The sequence below is a fragment of the Psittacula echo genome (genome assembly GCF_963264785.1).
Source record: "Psittacula echo genome assembly, chromosome: 6".
Taxonomy (NCBI): Eukaryota; Metazoa; Chordata; class Aves; order Psittaciformes; family Psittacidae; genus Psittacula; species Psittacula echo.
In genome coordinates this window covers 24,206,573-24,221,963 of record NC_137743.1, presented here as the reverse complement: position 1 = coordinate 24,221,963, position 15,391 = coordinate 24,206,573, and the positions used below count along the sequence as shown (strand labels likewise).

The 15,391-nt window shown below is 64.7% G+C and overlaps 4 protein-coding genes across 5 annotated transcripts; 3 read left to right on the top strand and 1 right to left on the bottom strand.

Moving 5' to 3' along the window:
• The first annotated feature begins 46 nt into the window (after nucleotides 1-46).
• Nucleotides 47-1,276, top strand: LOC308223317 (uncharacterized protein). The gene is made up of 3 exons (XM_080622096.1): nucleotides 47-169; nucleotides 414-624; nucleotides 817-1,276. The coding sequence occupies exons 1-3, from the start codon at nucleotides 142-144 to the stop codon at nucleotides 974-976; spliced, it is 399 nt and encodes a 132-aa protein (XP_080478222.1). The 5' UTR covers nucleotides 47-141; the 3' UTR covers nucleotides 977-1,276.
• A 117-nt stretch (nucleotides 1,277-1,393) lies between these two features.
• On the bottom strand, nucleotides 1,394-7,264 carry TMBIM1 (transmembrane BAX inhibitor motif containing 1). The gene is made up of 12 exons (XM_080622095.1): nucleotides 7,142-7,264; nucleotides 4,115-4,359; nucleotides 3,918-4,000; nucleotides 3,783-3,847; nucleotides 3,597-3,650; nucleotides 3,409-3,459; nucleotides 3,193-3,232; nucleotides 2,994-3,031; nucleotides 2,682-2,769; nucleotides 2,474-2,569; nucleotides 2,159-2,212; nucleotides 1,394-2,062 (listed from the first exon to the last, which is right to left on the bottom strand). The coding sequence occupies exons 2-12, from the start codon at nucleotides 4,329-4,331 to the stop codon at nucleotides 1,919-1,921; spliced, it is 930 nt and encodes a 309-aa protein (XP_080478221.1). The 5' UTR covers nucleotides 4,332-4,359; nucleotides 7,142-7,264; the 3' UTR covers nucleotides 1,394-1,918.
• Nucleotides 7,265-7,574: 310 nt separating this feature from the next.
• On the top strand, nucleotides 7,575-11,596 carry LOC308223315 (putative hydrolase PNKD). 2 transcript variants are annotated; one of them, XM_080622093.1, is made up of 9 exons: nucleotides 7,575-7,873; nucleotides 9,004-9,119; nucleotides 9,322-9,434; nucleotides 9,676-9,734; nucleotides 9,871-9,963; nucleotides 10,204-10,367; nucleotides 10,479-10,565; nucleotides 10,665-10,780; nucleotides 10,969-11,596. In XM_080622093.1, exons 1-9 carry the CDS (start codon nucleotides 7,692-7,694, stop codon nucleotides 11,140-11,142), a joined length of 1,104 nt encoding a protein of 367 aa, XP_080478219.1. In that variant the 5' UTR covers nucleotides 7,575-7,691; the 3' UTR covers nucleotides 11,143-11,596. The 2 variants fall into 2 exon arrangements, with proteins under 2 accessions (XP_080478219.1, XP_080478220.1); XM_080622094.1 differs by lacking the exon at nucleotides 9,004-9,119.
• A 450-nt stretch (nucleotides 11,597-12,046) lies between these two features.
• CATIP (ciliogenesis associated TTC17 interacting protein) lies at nucleotides 12,047-14,556 on the top strand (the record flags this gene model as incomplete). The annotated part of the gene is made up of 8 exons (XM_080621979.1): nucleotides 12,047-12,122; nucleotides 12,363-12,575; nucleotides 12,689-12,744; nucleotides 13,058-13,144; nucleotides 13,302-13,472; nucleotides 13,635-13,878; nucleotides 14,017-14,105; nucleotides 14,332-14,556. 8 exons carry the CDS (start codon nucleotides 12,047-12,049, stop codon nucleotides 14,554-14,556), a joined length of 1,161 nt encoding a protein of 386 aa, XP_080478105.1.
• Nucleotides 14,557-15,391: the final 835 nt, after the last annotated feature.

Below are 15,391 nucleotides of genomic sequence, written 5' to 3'. Positions count from 1 at the left end.
GCTGGGCAGAGCCCTCCCCGCGCCCTCTGGGAGATGTAGTTTTCCATGAGCAACCCGGTCTGCGCCGGCTCCCGGCACCCCCGGTAGGCTCACTGCAGCTCCCGGCATGCCGCGGGGCTGCGCGTACCTGCACGGATCACCATGGCGGTGGCGCTCGGCGCGCTGCGCGGTAACGGCGGGCTGAGGGGCGCGGCCCCGGGGAGGGAGGGTACCCCCGCGGCCTCCCACACAACCACCGGGGCGCCCCGGGACCCGGCCCGCTCCGCCAGGCGGAGGTCGCAGAGCCGCGCCCCTCGATCTAGGCCCCGCCCTCTAGCGCCCCCTGCCGCCGGTGTGGCGGGGCAGGGGAGGGCTCAGGCTGGCGCCCCTCGCTGCCCCATGGTCGCCTGTCCCTAACCCCTCTCTCCCCGCAGGGCTGTTGGCAGCAGGACCAGCAGCGCGTAGTGCCCGGCCCCGGTGTTCTCTGTGCCTTCCTGGCACACGGCTCCTCAGGCAGAGCTGCCACCGGCCAGCGGGGCCACAGTCCGGCCCGGAGCCTGGCCGCGGGGGGCTCCCCGAGGGGGTGGAGTACATTCCCACCCGCAAGAAGGGCAAGAACCCGATGAAGCCGGTGGGGGTGGCCTGGTGAGTGGCTCGGGGGGCGGGAGAAGCTCGGCATCAGGAGACTTTGCTGCTCTGCAGGGCCTGGGGGGGGGGGACACAAGGCGTCACGAGGGGCTGCAGCGCTGAGCTGGGGGGTGTCCGTGCACCCCAGACTGGCACAGGGAACGTGTTTCCCACCAGCTCTCCATCTTCTCCCCCCTGGCTGTCCTGCAGGGCCATCGGATTGCCCTCCGGCATCATCCTCTTCCTCCTGGTTAAGCGGGAAGTGGACAAAAACCGCCTGGAGCAGCTCAAAATCCGCCAAAAGATGGTAGAAGCCACCCGCGGCGAGTATGAGTCGGAGCGATACAAGAGGGTGGCCAGGGGGGCATAGCCAGGCTGCCCCCACCCCGAGCCTGGCACCACAAAGGGACTGGCCAAGGGGACACCAGCCCCACGGGACACACAGCACTGGCACCTGCACTCCCTGTCCAGCTTATGGGGTGGTTGTGGGACTGGACAGGGACAAATAAACATCGTCCCTTGTGAGTGGAACAGCTCGGTGCCACTGCAGTCACTGCCTCGGTGCTCAGCCCCAGCCCTGCCTGCTCCCCTGTTCTGGGGGAGGAACCCAGCTGCTCTGCAGCCGGGTGGAGGAGCACAGGCCAGGGAGGGAGGCCAGCCCTGAGCAGCTTGACCTTGGTTTGTCCATCCCAAAGCAGGGTTTGCGCTGCCCAGGGCCGCAGCCCCCACGGAGGCTGCCCGTAGGGTTCTGGGGCAGTCGCCACCCCGGTGAGACTGGGACAGTCTGCAAAATTAAAGTGTTTTATTTAGCAAGTGCAACTTCGTCCATGGCCGCAGCTGCAGGGCCTTGGGAACAGGAGCTCTGCCACGACTCCCACCGCAGGGTTCCCCGCTGCCCCCCTGCCCGCACCAGGCACTGCCGCAGCTCGGGAATAGGGCATGGCCTGAGCCGCGTTTAAGGCACTGAGTGAATGACACCAACTGGGCTCTCCTAGAAATATCCCAACACAATCCCAGTGCTGCTGCGAGCTCCCTGAGCCCAGGCAGGACCGTGGCACTCTGCTACCAGCCCGGCACCGCCGGCATGGCCTCAGCAAGCAGTGCTGAGGCTGGGCACTGCCTAAACACAGGCAGCCGGTTCCCCCACGCTACCCTTGGAGGCTTCTGGGGGTGGGTCAAGGGAAGCCCTTTCCTTAGCAGTCTATGGGTAGGGATGCCAAAGCGTTAGGAGTCGTGGTAAGTGGCTGTATCCTGCACAGAGGCCAGAGAAAGGGGTAAGGGGCAGCAAGGTGGGGACAGGAGGGGTCCCAGGCTAATCGCGGCCCACAATCTGCAGGATGAAGGTGAAGATATAGATGATGTCGGTGTAGATGGTGAGGGCACCGTAGATGTACTCCTCAGGGCTTAATGTGTTCTTCCTGTTCCCCAGCACAAGTTGGGTGTCATAGGCAAGGAACTGGGGTGGGAGAGAGTGCGTCAGGCAAGGTCCAAGGCAGGGTTCCCCCTCCAGTCCCTGCCTGACACCCTCTGCCCACTCCAGCCATCAACTCACCAGGGTGAAGGCGATGGCGCCGATGGCTGCATACAGCATGTGGAGCCAGGGGACCTGCACAGGGAGGGGGACATGGGCAGGGTGAGCCTGGCAGGCAGTGGGCAAGGCAGGGCACGTCCTGCCTGCACCCGGATCCAAGGAGCTGCCGCTGACGCCAACCCACCCTCTCCCTGCGGGCAAGCTGCCTGTGCCGTGGCCAGCACCACACCCTGCTTCCCTCAAAGGGGGGCACCCCAACCCCCCTGCCAGCCCTGTGGATGCCCCACCAGGGACACCCACAGCACCCCTCAGCCCCTCTGCCCCCCCCCCACTCACATATTTGAAGGAGAGGACGATGGCGGTGACAATCCCGGTCACCATGACCACGATGCCCAGCACACAGAAGAGCCCCGGACACGATGTAAAATCAACCTTACAGGGAAGGGGACACACACATATGTCACGGGAGAGCCCAGGGTGTCCCCATCACCCAGCTCCCTGTGCCTGACCCCCCCACCAGGGCAGGGCACATCTCCCTCCTTGCCTTGGTCTGGAAGCAGAAGATGGTGACAATGATGGCCACGATGGCAGTGATGAGCATGGCAATCAGGACAGCGTTGGTCCGGTACATGCTGCAAATGGAGGGGACAACCAGAGTCACCCCGAGCTTTGGCGTCCCCCTCCCAGGGGGGTTTTGGTGACCCTCTCAGCCCCGATCCTGGACAGGGACCCTGCTGTCCCCAGTCCCAGGGGATCAAAGTGTCCCCTGGCTCCCAGCAGCCTCTCATTTGAGCTAGCTGCACCGTGCAGGACACGAGGGAGCCCAGCTCCTGTCACCACAGGGTCCAGGGCATACCTGGCAATTGTCCCTGTCATCAGCCCCATGGCCAGCGTCTGCAGGAGAGGAGAAGGGTGGGTTCAGAGGGTGAGCAGCCCCATGGAGTGCAGCAGTTCCTGGCTGCCCCCACCTATCCCCCTACCCCTCCCAGCCCGCATGGGGAGCTGGGTTGCCATGGGGGCACCGCCAGCTCCCCCCCCAACCCTATCCCACTCACAAAGATGCTCAGCAGGATGATGTTCCAGGGAAATCGTCTCCTGCGGATGAAACCAGGGCAGGGAGGTCAGCTGGAGACAGTGGCCACGTTGTGTCCCCTTGCTCCCCACCCCCCTGGGGGCAGCCCTAGGCAAACACCCTGCTCCTGATGCCCTGGAGACTCCCCTCCTACATCCACACCCTGTCAGCGCAGTGGTCCCAGCCACCACCAACTCACCGGGGACCCTGGCAGCAGGCGAGCACCAGGTAGGTCACCAGGAACACGGCACTGCAGAGATAGATGATGGGTGTCAACCCTGCGATCCCCCCACCAGGACCCCCGGGGCTTGGGGCTGTGATTGTGGGGTGCCAGCTGCTGCAGAGCACCCCAGAATAGGGAGCATGAGGCAGCAGACCCCTACTCACTATGAGGCATAGTAGATGGCGACGTTCCTCTGGACGAAAGAGCGGACAGGGTGGCTGTGGGATAGGCGGGAAGAGTGTCAGGGAAGAGGGGTCAGGAACTACTGTCTCCTCAGGACCCCCCCAGAGGACAAAAGTTCAGGACCCCTCCCTCTTCAGGGCAAGGCTATGGAGGGACCCTCCACTCACACAAAGGTGAACACAGCGATGATCCCCACCGTCACCAGGAGCTGCAAGGAGATGATGGCATAGACCTGCAAGAGAGGGGGGGGTTCAGCACCTGGCCCCCACCCTAACGGGTGCCCCCAGCCCTGAAGGACTTGCCTTGCGGATGAAGGTGTGCCGGACTTTCCTGTCATCCCAGTCGGCCGACTGGAATGGGGAGCCATCCCCCATGCCATTGTCACCTGCAGTGAGGGACACCATCAGCACCAGGGTCAGCCGTGCAGCCCCCCCAATAGCACCCCTGTTTCTAGTGCCCCCCTTCCCTCCCCAAAGAACCCCAAGATGCCCCCACTTACCAAACCGCATAGGCATGGTGGGCATGGCCATCCCTGGCTGGGGGTACCCCCCTGGTTGTGCATACCCGCCTGCTGGGGGGTATCTCCCAGGCTGTGGGTGGTAACCCCCGGGCTGTGGGTACCCCCCATAGTGGGGGGGCTGGTGGTACCCAGCCGGGGGCGGGGGGTATAGGGGGTTCTTGTCATCATAGGCAGGGGGTGCGCTGGGCTGCGCCATGACAGCTCCCTGTGTCTCCCACAGGCACCTGGAGGGGAGAGAAGATGGGGGGGTTCTTAGCGCAGGTCCCCTTCCCAGGCAGGACATATCCCTGGCGAGTGGAGCTGCAGGGACACAGGGGTCAGTGGAGCCTCAAAACCTCCCCCTCCCACTTTAATAGAAGCTTCTAATTAATAAGGGTGAGTTGACCTCAACAACAGTGGGTCAATGAGACGTGTGGGATGCCCCCAGTCCTCCAACCAGGGCCACCCCATTCCTGTGTCCTGAGTCCACAACGCCTGCGTTAGTGGCAGCCACAGGCAGGGCATGGCCACGCGCTGACTCAAGACGCCGCAGCAAAGAGGGATGTGACCTTTGTGGCCACTGGAGCCCACCCTGCCATTGCCGGGGGGTACGGAGCACGTACAACCCACACCATGCCTGGGCTGGTCTCTGGCTCCTGGTGGCAACGCGCTGGGGACAAACAGCATCACCATGCCTCACCCTGATCACACCCGTGCAGAACCCCCTGCCCCACTTCCATTCTGGGGTGTGCCCACCCATCAGCCCAGTGGGTCACACAGCAGCTCCAGAACTCCAGAGTCCCCCCAGAGGGTTATACAGGGACAAGTGCCACGCGCATCACCTCGGAGGGAGGTGGATGTGTCTCTGGGGAGCCAGAACCCCCCACCCCGGGGATGAGCTCCCCTCCCCAGCTGCACTGGGCCCCCACGCACAGCCCCCAGCAGCCGAGAGCAGCCAGCCCGGGCCCAGGGCCAGCTGCTGGGCTGGGTGCCGGGAGGAGGAGCAGGAGGAGCAGGAGGAGGAAGAAGGCAGTATCTCCAAACCCTGGAAAACAACAGCACTGCCAGGAGCCAGTGCCAGGCCCGTCACCCCCCCAGGGCTGGCAGCTGGGGGTGCCCACACTAAGCCTCAGACAGGAGCCAGAGCCCCCCCACAATCTTCCCACACACAGCAGGGATGTGACCCCAGGACAGTCTCTGGGAAGGGACAAGGATTCAACCCCAGCCGGGAACAGGCTGGGTGGGAATAGGCACTTCCTCCAGTGTGACACCAGCGCTTCCCACAGCCAGGCTGGGTGGGCCACAGTGCCAGGGCTCAGTGTCTGTCCCTCTGTCCCTCCCACCGTCTGTCTGTCCCAGCCACGCCATCTCTCGCCATCACGATGTCAGCGGTACCAAAAATAACCATCGTGGCAGTGACCAGTTGGGAAGTTTCACTTTCCCTGCTCTGCGGAGTCCCAAAAAGCACACAGTGCCCCTTGGCACCACCTCATCTGTGGGGCCAATGAGGGCATGAAACAGGGGCCTGATCCCAGGAAAACCCCCATGACTGGCACCTGGTTAGGTGGGACCAGAGTGCTCAGGAGGAAACCCAGGGGAAAGCGGGCTGTATGCAGCCAGCACACAGCCATCGGGGCGTCCCACTCTGTGCCCATGCCCGGCACCCCCTGGCAGGGTCTGCTGCCTGCCCCAGCCCCTCCTGTCCCACCCCAGCGGGGTGGCCTCGGGGATGGGGCAGGAACCAGCCTGACGGGTCCCTGCGGCTGCCGCACCCTGAGAAGCAGGCAGCACCTTGCACCCTCCTCACGCCGCGGCACTGCGGGGCTCTGAAACCACAGGTCGCCAGCCACAGGGCCACACGGGCCAGCTCGGTGGCCCCGCCGTGACATGCCGTCCCCGGGGACAGGGTGCTGCTCAGCACAGCACCATGACTCAGCACAGATAAGGCACATGTGGCAGGACCCAGGGCACAGGCAGCTGTTACCCCCAGCACAGCCCCCCGAATGGACCAGGCAGTGTCCCCAGCAGACACCCCGGTGTTTCAGCTAGGCTCAGGCCCCACCATCACCAGCTCCATAGGGAGCCTCGGTGGCAAAGGCCACCTTGTGGGGGCACCAAGGTTTGAGGTGGGGGCCAAGGCTTCCACTTTCCCCATGGCTCTCCATGGTGAGGCTGCCTGGAAAAGCTGCTGACTTCCTAGAAGAGCCTGGAAGCTCTCACCAGGACGGTACAGCTTGGTACGGCAAGGAACTGCTGACAAGAGTGAGACACAGAGGACCCCGTGGTACAGCATGGCACAGCCTGGTACAGCACGGCATGGCTTCGTACCGCACAACCCAACTTAGCCTGGCTCAGCCCAGCCCTGCTGAGCCAGAGGGTCCCAGTGCCACCTGAGCCGGGCTCCCTGCTGCCTGCCCTCGTGCCGCTCACACAGGGTACGAGTTTGCCAGAGTTCAGCAACACCACTGACTCTCTGTACCCCAACCCAGTGCCTCCTACGGCGGGCGCGTACTCCACGGTACCACGCCACACCCTGCGGGCACAGACCCGTGCCCTCACCTCCTGAGACACCCCACCGGTCCGTGGGTTCACCGTCCACAGCACAAAGGACGGTGCTTCCCCCCGACCACCCCACACCGCGCCCCAATTTCCCCCTCACGTTGTCCCATGGGGTCGGAAAATCGGAACCAGCCCCACCGCGGGGTCTTGTCAGTGGGGTCCTGCCCTCCGTCCCTCCCGCGGGACCCCGGTCCTGCCCAGCTCACCTGCCCCGCCGAACCGCGACGCGAAATGTCCCCCACCCCAGGGATGGGGGTGCGGGGGGTTCGCAGCACGTCCCCGAGGTTCTGGGATCAGCCTCCCATCCTCACTCAGTCCCCTCTGGAGCACCGCCCCGCTGCCTGTGGCACCGGAAGGCGCCGGGACAGGGGGAGCTAAAGGGGACGCGGGCGGGGGTATCCCGGCGGGGGGCAGTCGGGGAAAGAGAGGGGGCGCCACCAGGATGGGGGGTGGTCCCCCGTGTCTCACCCTTGTCAGCGGCCCTACGCAGGAACCGGGAACGGCGGGGGTGCGGAGCGGAACCGGGCCACCCTACCTGCTACGCACTGCTCCGCCGGGCGGCGGCCGCGACCAGCCGGGACGGGGCGGACGGAGCGGACGGGGCGGGGGAAGGCACCGCCCGCCCTCCCTCCTGCCGCGCCCCCCCGCGGCAGCTCCGCGCTGCTGCGCTCCAGGGGCCGATGAAGCAGGGAGATGGGGGGGCGCTCCCTGGGATGGACCCCGCTAAACCCGCCCCGAACGGGGCCCCAGCCGCACCCCCGGAATCTGTGACGTCACGTTAGGACCCCCCCCTTTTCTATGCAGTGACGTCAGCTGGGGGACACCCGTCGCGGCGCTGGTAGGGTGGGGAATCCCCTCCTCGCCGCCGGTGACGCGATCGCTGTGATCCTTCGTCACCCCCCTCCCGGTTCCACGCGGCAGTGACGCGCCGTGACCAGCAGGGGGCGCGGCGGCGAGTAATGGGCGTGGCCGGGATGGCGGCGGTGTGACGCACACTGGGGGGCGTGTCCGTGGCGGCATGGCCGCGGGGCGGGGCGGGCGGCAGCAGGGCCATGGCCGGGCTGTGCTGTGGACTCTGGCAGCCGGTGCTCGTGGGTTCGGGGCCGCCTGCCTGCGCCGCTGCCTGCCTCTTCGCCGCCTCGCTTGCCGCGCCGCCGCCTCATTTATGGCCCTCGCCCGCCCGCTGCTGTTCCGTGTGGGGTGAGTGCCCGCCGCTCCCGTACCCCCCGCCGGGAGGGAGCTGCCGCCGCCTGCCTTTGTTCTGCCTCCGGGAGGAGCGGCCCGTCCGTCCTTGCTTGCGCGGAGTCCTCCTCGGGATGGCACGGGGGCCAGCCCGGTGCGCTCCAGCACCGCTTGGGTGTTCAGCCCGCCCGGTTGATGGGGATGAGGGCAGGCGGTGTCAGCCCTGTTACGGGGATGCTCCGCAGGGCCGGGGGTCAGCCATTGGCTCCCCAGCACGGTGATGATCCCCCTCGGACCTGGCACCCCATCTCGGGGCTCCTTCTCTCGGGTCTAATCATTAACCCACCCGGTGCCCCCGCCGTGGCCTTGCTGCCCGCTGCTGGCAGGAGTTCCCAGCTTCGGGCTCCCAACCCCCACGGCTGCAGGAAGGCCCGGCTCCTGCCAGGATCCCTCCCCGGTGTACCTGCCGGTGCCAGCGTGGAGGATGTGGCCATCAGGGGCATGCCGTCGCCCGTGGAAGGGCTTTGCAACCCCGATCGTTGAATGTCCTTCATGGTACCGGTCCCTGTCCCCAGCCCCAAAATGCTGCTGTATAAATGGTGCGTTCCCCTGAGCCCCTACTCTGCGTCTGTTGTACCCCTGCGTAGAAATGCTGCGGGGATATTTCTTGCTTCCCTTTTCCTCGGCCTGTTTTTCTCCCTCTTCCCCATGGCCGTGGCACCCAGAGGAGGCCCTGAGAGTGGGGTCAGCCCTGGGCATGGCCCCCGCAGGGCTGAGGGAAGGGGTGGGCAGCTGAGGATACTCAGCAGCCAGAGAATGGCTGCAGGCAAAACCACGAGGCTCCATCCCTTCATGGTGAGCAGAGCCATCCTGGACAGACAGACGGACAGACACTCCTGCTGTGATGCCTTCCAACCCCCACCCCCCTTCCCCATCCTTGCTGCCCGTAGCAATTGCAGGGAAACCAACTCTGCCCTCTGCAGATGCAGGGCAGGAAAGTGGGAAGGACACCACTTCCATCCCCTAAGGTGTGAAAGTGACCTTGTACGTGTCCCCCGTGGGAGTCCTGGCCCAGGCAGCAGCCCCCTCACTGAATGAGCCCCTTGAGGGTGCTGTAGGTTAATGCCGGGGGTGTCTGCCCTCCCCAGGTACAGCCTGTACACCCGCACACGGCTGGGCTACCTCTTCTATCAGCGGCAGGTGAGGAAGGCCCGGGAGCGGTACCCACACGGCCACTCCGTGTCCCAGCCATGCTGCTTCCCCGGTGAGTCCTGCTGAGACACCCTGCGCGGCCCCATCGTGTCCCCCAGCACTGGCACTGTGGGGCAGGGAGGGGTTTCCATTGCCACATTGCCCAAAGCATGTTTAACTGAAAATTGGATTTAAGACATGGGCAGTTTGGCCTGCCCACCCAGTCTTTCCCACATGGGGGTCGTGCCTTGATGTGTGTCTGTGTATGCCCCCAGGGGTGAAAATCCTGCCCATTCCCGTGCTTTCCAACAACTACAGCTACTTGGTCATAGACACCAGCTCTGGCCGCGCAGCTGCCATCGACCCCTCTGACCCGCTGGCTGTGCAGGTAAGGTCCCTGCAGCCCCCCCAACCCGCTGCTTGGGTGTCCCTGCTTGAGGGGGGTGGCATGTCTCAGGCTTTTCTGGGACTCAAATGTGCTCCTCATCTGCAGTCGTTGGTGCCTGAGGCAAGGCTGGAGGGTGGCAGGGCTCATCCTCAACTGGAGAGCTTGCGGGGGTTTAGATCGAGACTGGTATTTGGGGTTGTGTCCCTCCCTAATCCCTCTGTCTGTCCCCCTCCATTCCCAGGCTGCCATTGAAAAAGAGGGGGTGATGCTGGAGGCCATATTCTGCACCCACAAACACTGGTAAGGGGCAAAGAGGGAGCACTGAGTCAGTGGCGGCTGTGGAGGGTGCCCCAGCTGAGGTGAACCCCAGCCCAACCCGAGTTTGGGAGGGGTATGGGGGGGACACATTCAGAGGCACTGACCTCCCTGTCTGCAGGGACCACAGCGGGGGAAATGCGGAGCTCTGCCAGCAGCACAGCTCCTGCAAGGTGTACGGCAGTGCCCTCGATTCCATCCCAGACCTCACCAAGTAAGTCCTGTACCCCCCCAGCACCCCTGTAAATTTGGGGGGGGCTTCACCCCCAACCATCACTGTCTGCTCCACCCACCAGTCCATCCCCCAAATACCACATTGCCCCCTTTGTGGTCGGAGACCTGGCACGCTCACAACACTGGTGTGCCAGGGAAGGGCTGCACTGGGAGGTGGTGGTTTTGAGGTGCTGGGGAGAGGACACAATACCCTGACGGTGCACCCCTGTGCCCGGAGCAGCCCGCTTACAGACAGGGAGACGGTGAGCGTAGGCTGCCTGACCTTCCAGGCGCTTGCCACGCCTGGCCACACTGTGGGCCATATGGTGTACGTGCTGGATGGGGAGCCCTTCGGCGGCCCCCCCTGCCTCTTCTCCGGGGACCTCCTCTTCCTCTCTGGCTGCGGTGAGTGTGCCTGACCCCAGTCCGGGTTGATAGTGGGTTCCCACCCTGGGAAGAGCTTGGGGGGACCCCCCAGTTCTTCCCCCCATGACAGGTGTTTGCACGGGGGTCCAGGCAGGCTGTTTGAGGGCTCCGCTGAGACCATGCTCACCTCCCTAGACTTGGCCATGGGCTTGGGTGAGGACACACTGCTGTGGCCAGGTGAGTGTCCCCAGCAGTGTGGCAGAGCCATTGATGTTCCCCCTAGCTCCCACTGGGGAGCTGGTTGTGGGTGATGCTGGAGGGTGTGGGAATCTACAGGCCATGAGTATGCACTGGAGTGCCTGACCTTCGCCAGCCTCCTGGAGCTGGACAATCCTAAGCTGGACCAGAAGTGGCGGTGGGTGATGCAGCAGCGCCAGGAGAAGAGGATTACGGTGAGACAGGGGGGGTCCCTGACTGCACCCTCCGCCACCCAAGCCCCTCACAGGGTTTCCCATCACCTCTCTTACATGGCAGGTGCCATAGGGGAAGGGGGTCCTGCAGGAGATGTCCTGGCTCCCTGGTGGGGGTGCTGCCTCCAGCGGGGGTCTGAGCAGCTGCCCCCCTCCTCTTTTCCCTGCAGTGCCCCTCCACGCTGGGGGAGGAGCAGACCTACAACCCCTTCCTGCGGACCCATAGGCCAGAGCTGCAGGCAGCGCTGGGGCTGCGGCAAGGCGCGGGGGAGCACCCCAATGCCTTCCGAGCCCGTGTCTTCAAGGAGGTGCGGCGGCGCAAGGACCTCTACAAAGCCCCTTAGTCACCCTCTGTCCGGGCCCCCTTTCCATGGGCCGGGTGCTTCTCTGGCACAGGGAACCCAGGACAGTGTGGTTTGTTTTGCTGTGAATCTCCCTCCTGGGGTGCAGTGTTTGCAGGGGTGTGTGGGAAGAGTGGACACCCCAATGTGGGCACCCCATAAGTGATCCCTGCCTTTGTTCTCCCAGACTTGGGGGTCACCAGCTGCTACACAGAAGCACCTTGATCCCCTTTGTGGGGGTCTGTAGTCCCCCACCCCACTGCTGGGGCTGTATCAATGGCACCAAGGGCTTTTCCTAACCCTGCCCTAACTTTTTGGGAGCCCCCAGTTCCTCCCACAGCACTCAGCCTCCCCCTGGCAGCTCCCACTGCTGTGCATCTCCTCTGGGGGGGCTGGGATGGAGCCAGCAAGGTGGGCAGCCCAGTACTACCTCCAGGCAAGGGGCTCTTCTCCAGCACCCCATGTTTGGGGCCACACTGGGTGGGAGGGGGGATTACTGCTGTACTGGGGACTAGAGTGTGTCGTCCCGTCCCGTCAACCCCCCCCCCGAATAAAAGACTAAGTTTATTTGGTAGAGTTATACCTATTTGGTAGAGTTGTACACATTTGGTCTGATCCCTCCGCAGCCCTTATCCCTCCGCGGCCCCTTTAAGGGGGGGGGGGGGGGGGGGGGGGCAAGCCGTTGCTATAGAGACCGCTGAGGCGTCGCTGGGGAGGGCACCTGGGCCCAGCGCTGCAGGTCTGGGACTGGGTCGGGTGTTGCGGGCTGCTATGGGGCCGGGGGGAGGATGTGGGTTCCAGGAGCCCGGGGGGGGGTGTCACATGTGGGCACTGGGGTGTGCCGCGATCTGGGGGGACGCACTGCCCCTTACCCGGGCGTCCGGTAGCAGGAGCCCCACGGCGAGGCATGGAGCCCCCATCCGGCTGCCCGCAGGAGACCCCATCCTCTGCGGAGGAGAATGCCAAGTTCCTGAACCTCATTGGTGGGTGCCCACAGCCGGTGCCCGGGGGTCCTCGGGGCCGGGTGGACGGACACACACACACACATATGGGACCGGGTCCATTGGGAGCGGGACGGCTTGGGGAGGCTTGGACCGGGCAAGTGGTGAGGGGCTGGGCCCAGCCTGCTCGAAGGGGAAGGGGAGACTGAGGCGGGAGGTGCCTGGGCAGGCTCCGGGCACGGAGTACATCCCTCGGGGCAGGGTGACAGTCCCTCCGGGCAGGGCCGGGAGAGTTGGAGCCATGTCTGTTCACCGAGACGCTGGACGTGGTGGCGGCTGAGGCTCAGCCCAGGGACGCGGCATGGGGCCAGTGGTGGGTGTCAGCCCGGTGGGCATCGTACGAGCGGACGGGTGAGCCAGTGCGGAGCTGCCTCCTGGTGCAGGCCGGGTGCCGCCGCAGGCAGGAAGGCGTGTCAGCCTCCAGCAGCCTCAAAGGTGAGGTGGGGCGCAGTGTGGGGTGTCTCCCCGCATCCCAAGGGCTGGAGCATCCCCATCCCACCGGCCCCTGGGGCTGGGATTGTGGGCTGAGTGTGGCTCTGCTCTGCCAGCCTATGTGACCCCGGAGATGGAGACCCTGGAGCAGGAGGAGCAGGAGTGTCTGGAGGTGACTGGGGTGGAGCTGGCATGTCCCTTTTCCCTGTGTCCTGCCTCCTTGTCCTGGGATGAGCCCTGCAGTGATGCCGTCTTGGAAGCTGCACTCCACACAGTGTTGCTGTGGTGTCCCCTCCGCAGCTCAGACATCATCTCTGTTCTAACACCATGGTCCCCATTCCCTACTCTGGGTGGAGCTGGGGCAGGTAGCTTCTTACAATGCATCTGGTGTGGTACCCTGATTGAAAGGGGTGCTGGGCTGTGCCACCTCAGAGGTGGGGTTCCCTGGCTCTACCCTCTGCCCTGTGCCCCCACCTCTCCTGCAGTACAGACCGTACCCTGCACAGAAGAGGATCCACATGGTGAGCCACCAGCACGGAATGACTGTCACAAAGACCCTCCAGGAGGGAGAGGTGAGGTTGGGGGTGGATTGTGTCTCCCCTCTGCCCCCCAGATGGGTCATATCGGGGGGGGGGGTGTATCACCAGGCACCCCCCAGGCTCCGGGGGTGCTGTGCCTGGGGATGGTGGGGCTGTGGCTGTCCCATGAGGTGGCTGGGTCTCTCTGCAGGCAGAGCCACAGCGCTGGAGCTTCATCTACAGCCGGGCCGAGCTGCAGGGGCTGCTGCCGGAGGGTGCCAGCCTCTTGCTGCTGCGGGTGCTCGCGTGCCGGCGGGAGGTGCCTCCCGGCCTCGTCTTCCCGACCATCAACACCGAGGGCCATCTCTGCACTGCCAGCTACGTGAGCCACCGTTCGGGGTAGCCCGTGGGATGGGGCTGTGGTCAGGTTGGGGGTGCCAGGGTGGGATGTGGGAGTGTGGTTGACAGCACCGACGGCACGGGTTGAGCCCCCAGGGGCAGGGGTGACTCCAGGATGAGGTGACCCCTGGCTGTGCCCCTGCAGTGTGCCCTGGGTGTCCAGCAGCAGGCGGTGGGCTCGGCAGAGGCAGAGGTGTTTGTGATCGAGCGAGCCGTGCACGGCGGCGCGGGCGCCTCCACCGTCTGGCACGGCAGCTTCCTCCCTAGCGGGTACGGACGGGGGAGGTCCGGCCGGGTCACCTCCAGCCCCTCGGGGACTCAGGTGGGGCGTCACTGGCTCTCTCCCTCGCAGGCGGTTGGCTCGGCTGGTGCAGGTCGGCAGCCCGATGGTGATGCGTCTGCAGGATGGGCCTGTCGCTGCTACAAAGACAGGTACTGAAGAGGCAGAGGCTTCCCAGCACGGGCAGCCCTTGCCTGCTGTCTGGCAGCCAAATAGCAAATACCCTGCCCTGCCTTCCTGCTGCCAGGTGAAGTCAAGCCGCATCCCCCCTTCCCAAAGCAGCCCCTGGACTGGGAGGAGGACATCCAGCTCATCTCCTGGTTCTTGGACAGAAAGGTGAGATAGGGAGGCACAATGACAGAGAGACATGGAGTTGTGCCTCCCCCCAGCAGGGTCACCCCTGAGGTGCCCAGGGGTAGGGGAGGGGGGAAGCAGGGTGGCCAGCATCCTCCCCAGAACCTCCTCAAGTGTGGGAAAGGATGCAGGAATCCTGCACCCCCTCCGGCACAGCACCCGGGAGGGGACATCGGTGCCTCTGCCCACCCTGCCCACCCCGCCGCAGGGGGAGCTGCAAGAGTACCACACTGCCTACATCCAGCAGCACACAGAGCTCCAGGTACTGCTGTCCGACTTCCTCCTGGCCCTGCTCCTGCAGCAGCCCGAAGACCCCGTCTCATTTGCTGCAGAATTCTTTGCCCACAAGGAGCCCCCCGAAACCTCTTTTACATCCTCTAGGGCTGCCAACCCCAGCCCCTCACCTTCCCACCCTGTGGCTAACAGGGAATAAAGCTGCCAGTGCTGCCTGTCCAGGCTTGTTTGCTTTGGGGAAACTGAGGCACGAGGCGTGCACGGGGTGCTGAGGTGTGTGTATGCCAGTCTTGGGAGGACCCTGTCCCCCTCCCAGCTGTTCTAGCCCCTGCCTGGGGGAAGGCACCTGAGGCAGATCCTGATGCAGGGCCAGGCTCTCCTCCCTGTGCCCATCACCACATCTCCCTGGGGGCAGACCCCGATGCCCACCTCTCTGTGGGATGCAGCCTGGCTGGCAGAGTGGTGCCCTCGAGAAGCAGCTGGTACTACCCAAGCAGCCATGGGTGCAACCAGACTGCTCCCCTCCCACCTCCACAGCCACGAGGGGTTCTAGGTGTGGGGTGCCCTGCTTTTGTGGGTACAGCCTGACCTGCAACAACACTGATCACCCCATCACTGGGGTCAAGGTCCCCAACCTGAGGGTGGTGTGAGCACCCTGTGCCGCAGAGCCTGCAGCTGAGCATGCATTTTGACCTCCTCACATGCTTGTGCAACATAGGCCTACTTCCTCCTCTCTTCCACTCCTCCAGCCTTTCCCCTACTCCCACGGGTCAAGCCCTCCCCATGCTGTGGAACATGATCCCCTGTTCCCACAGCCACCCAAGGAGCAGGACCCCTGGCCTGAGATGGTGACACCTAAGCACGCTCCCATATCCCTGTGTGGCCTGTGTTGGGATGTGTGGATGTACGACAAAGGGGAAGGGAGGCACTGGGTGCACTACTCCTGGCACAGGATGGGGGAACTGAGACCGTGCACATTCATAGCACCCAGCCCCCACCAGGCAGGGCCCCTTTCCCGGCCCAGGACAGCGGGT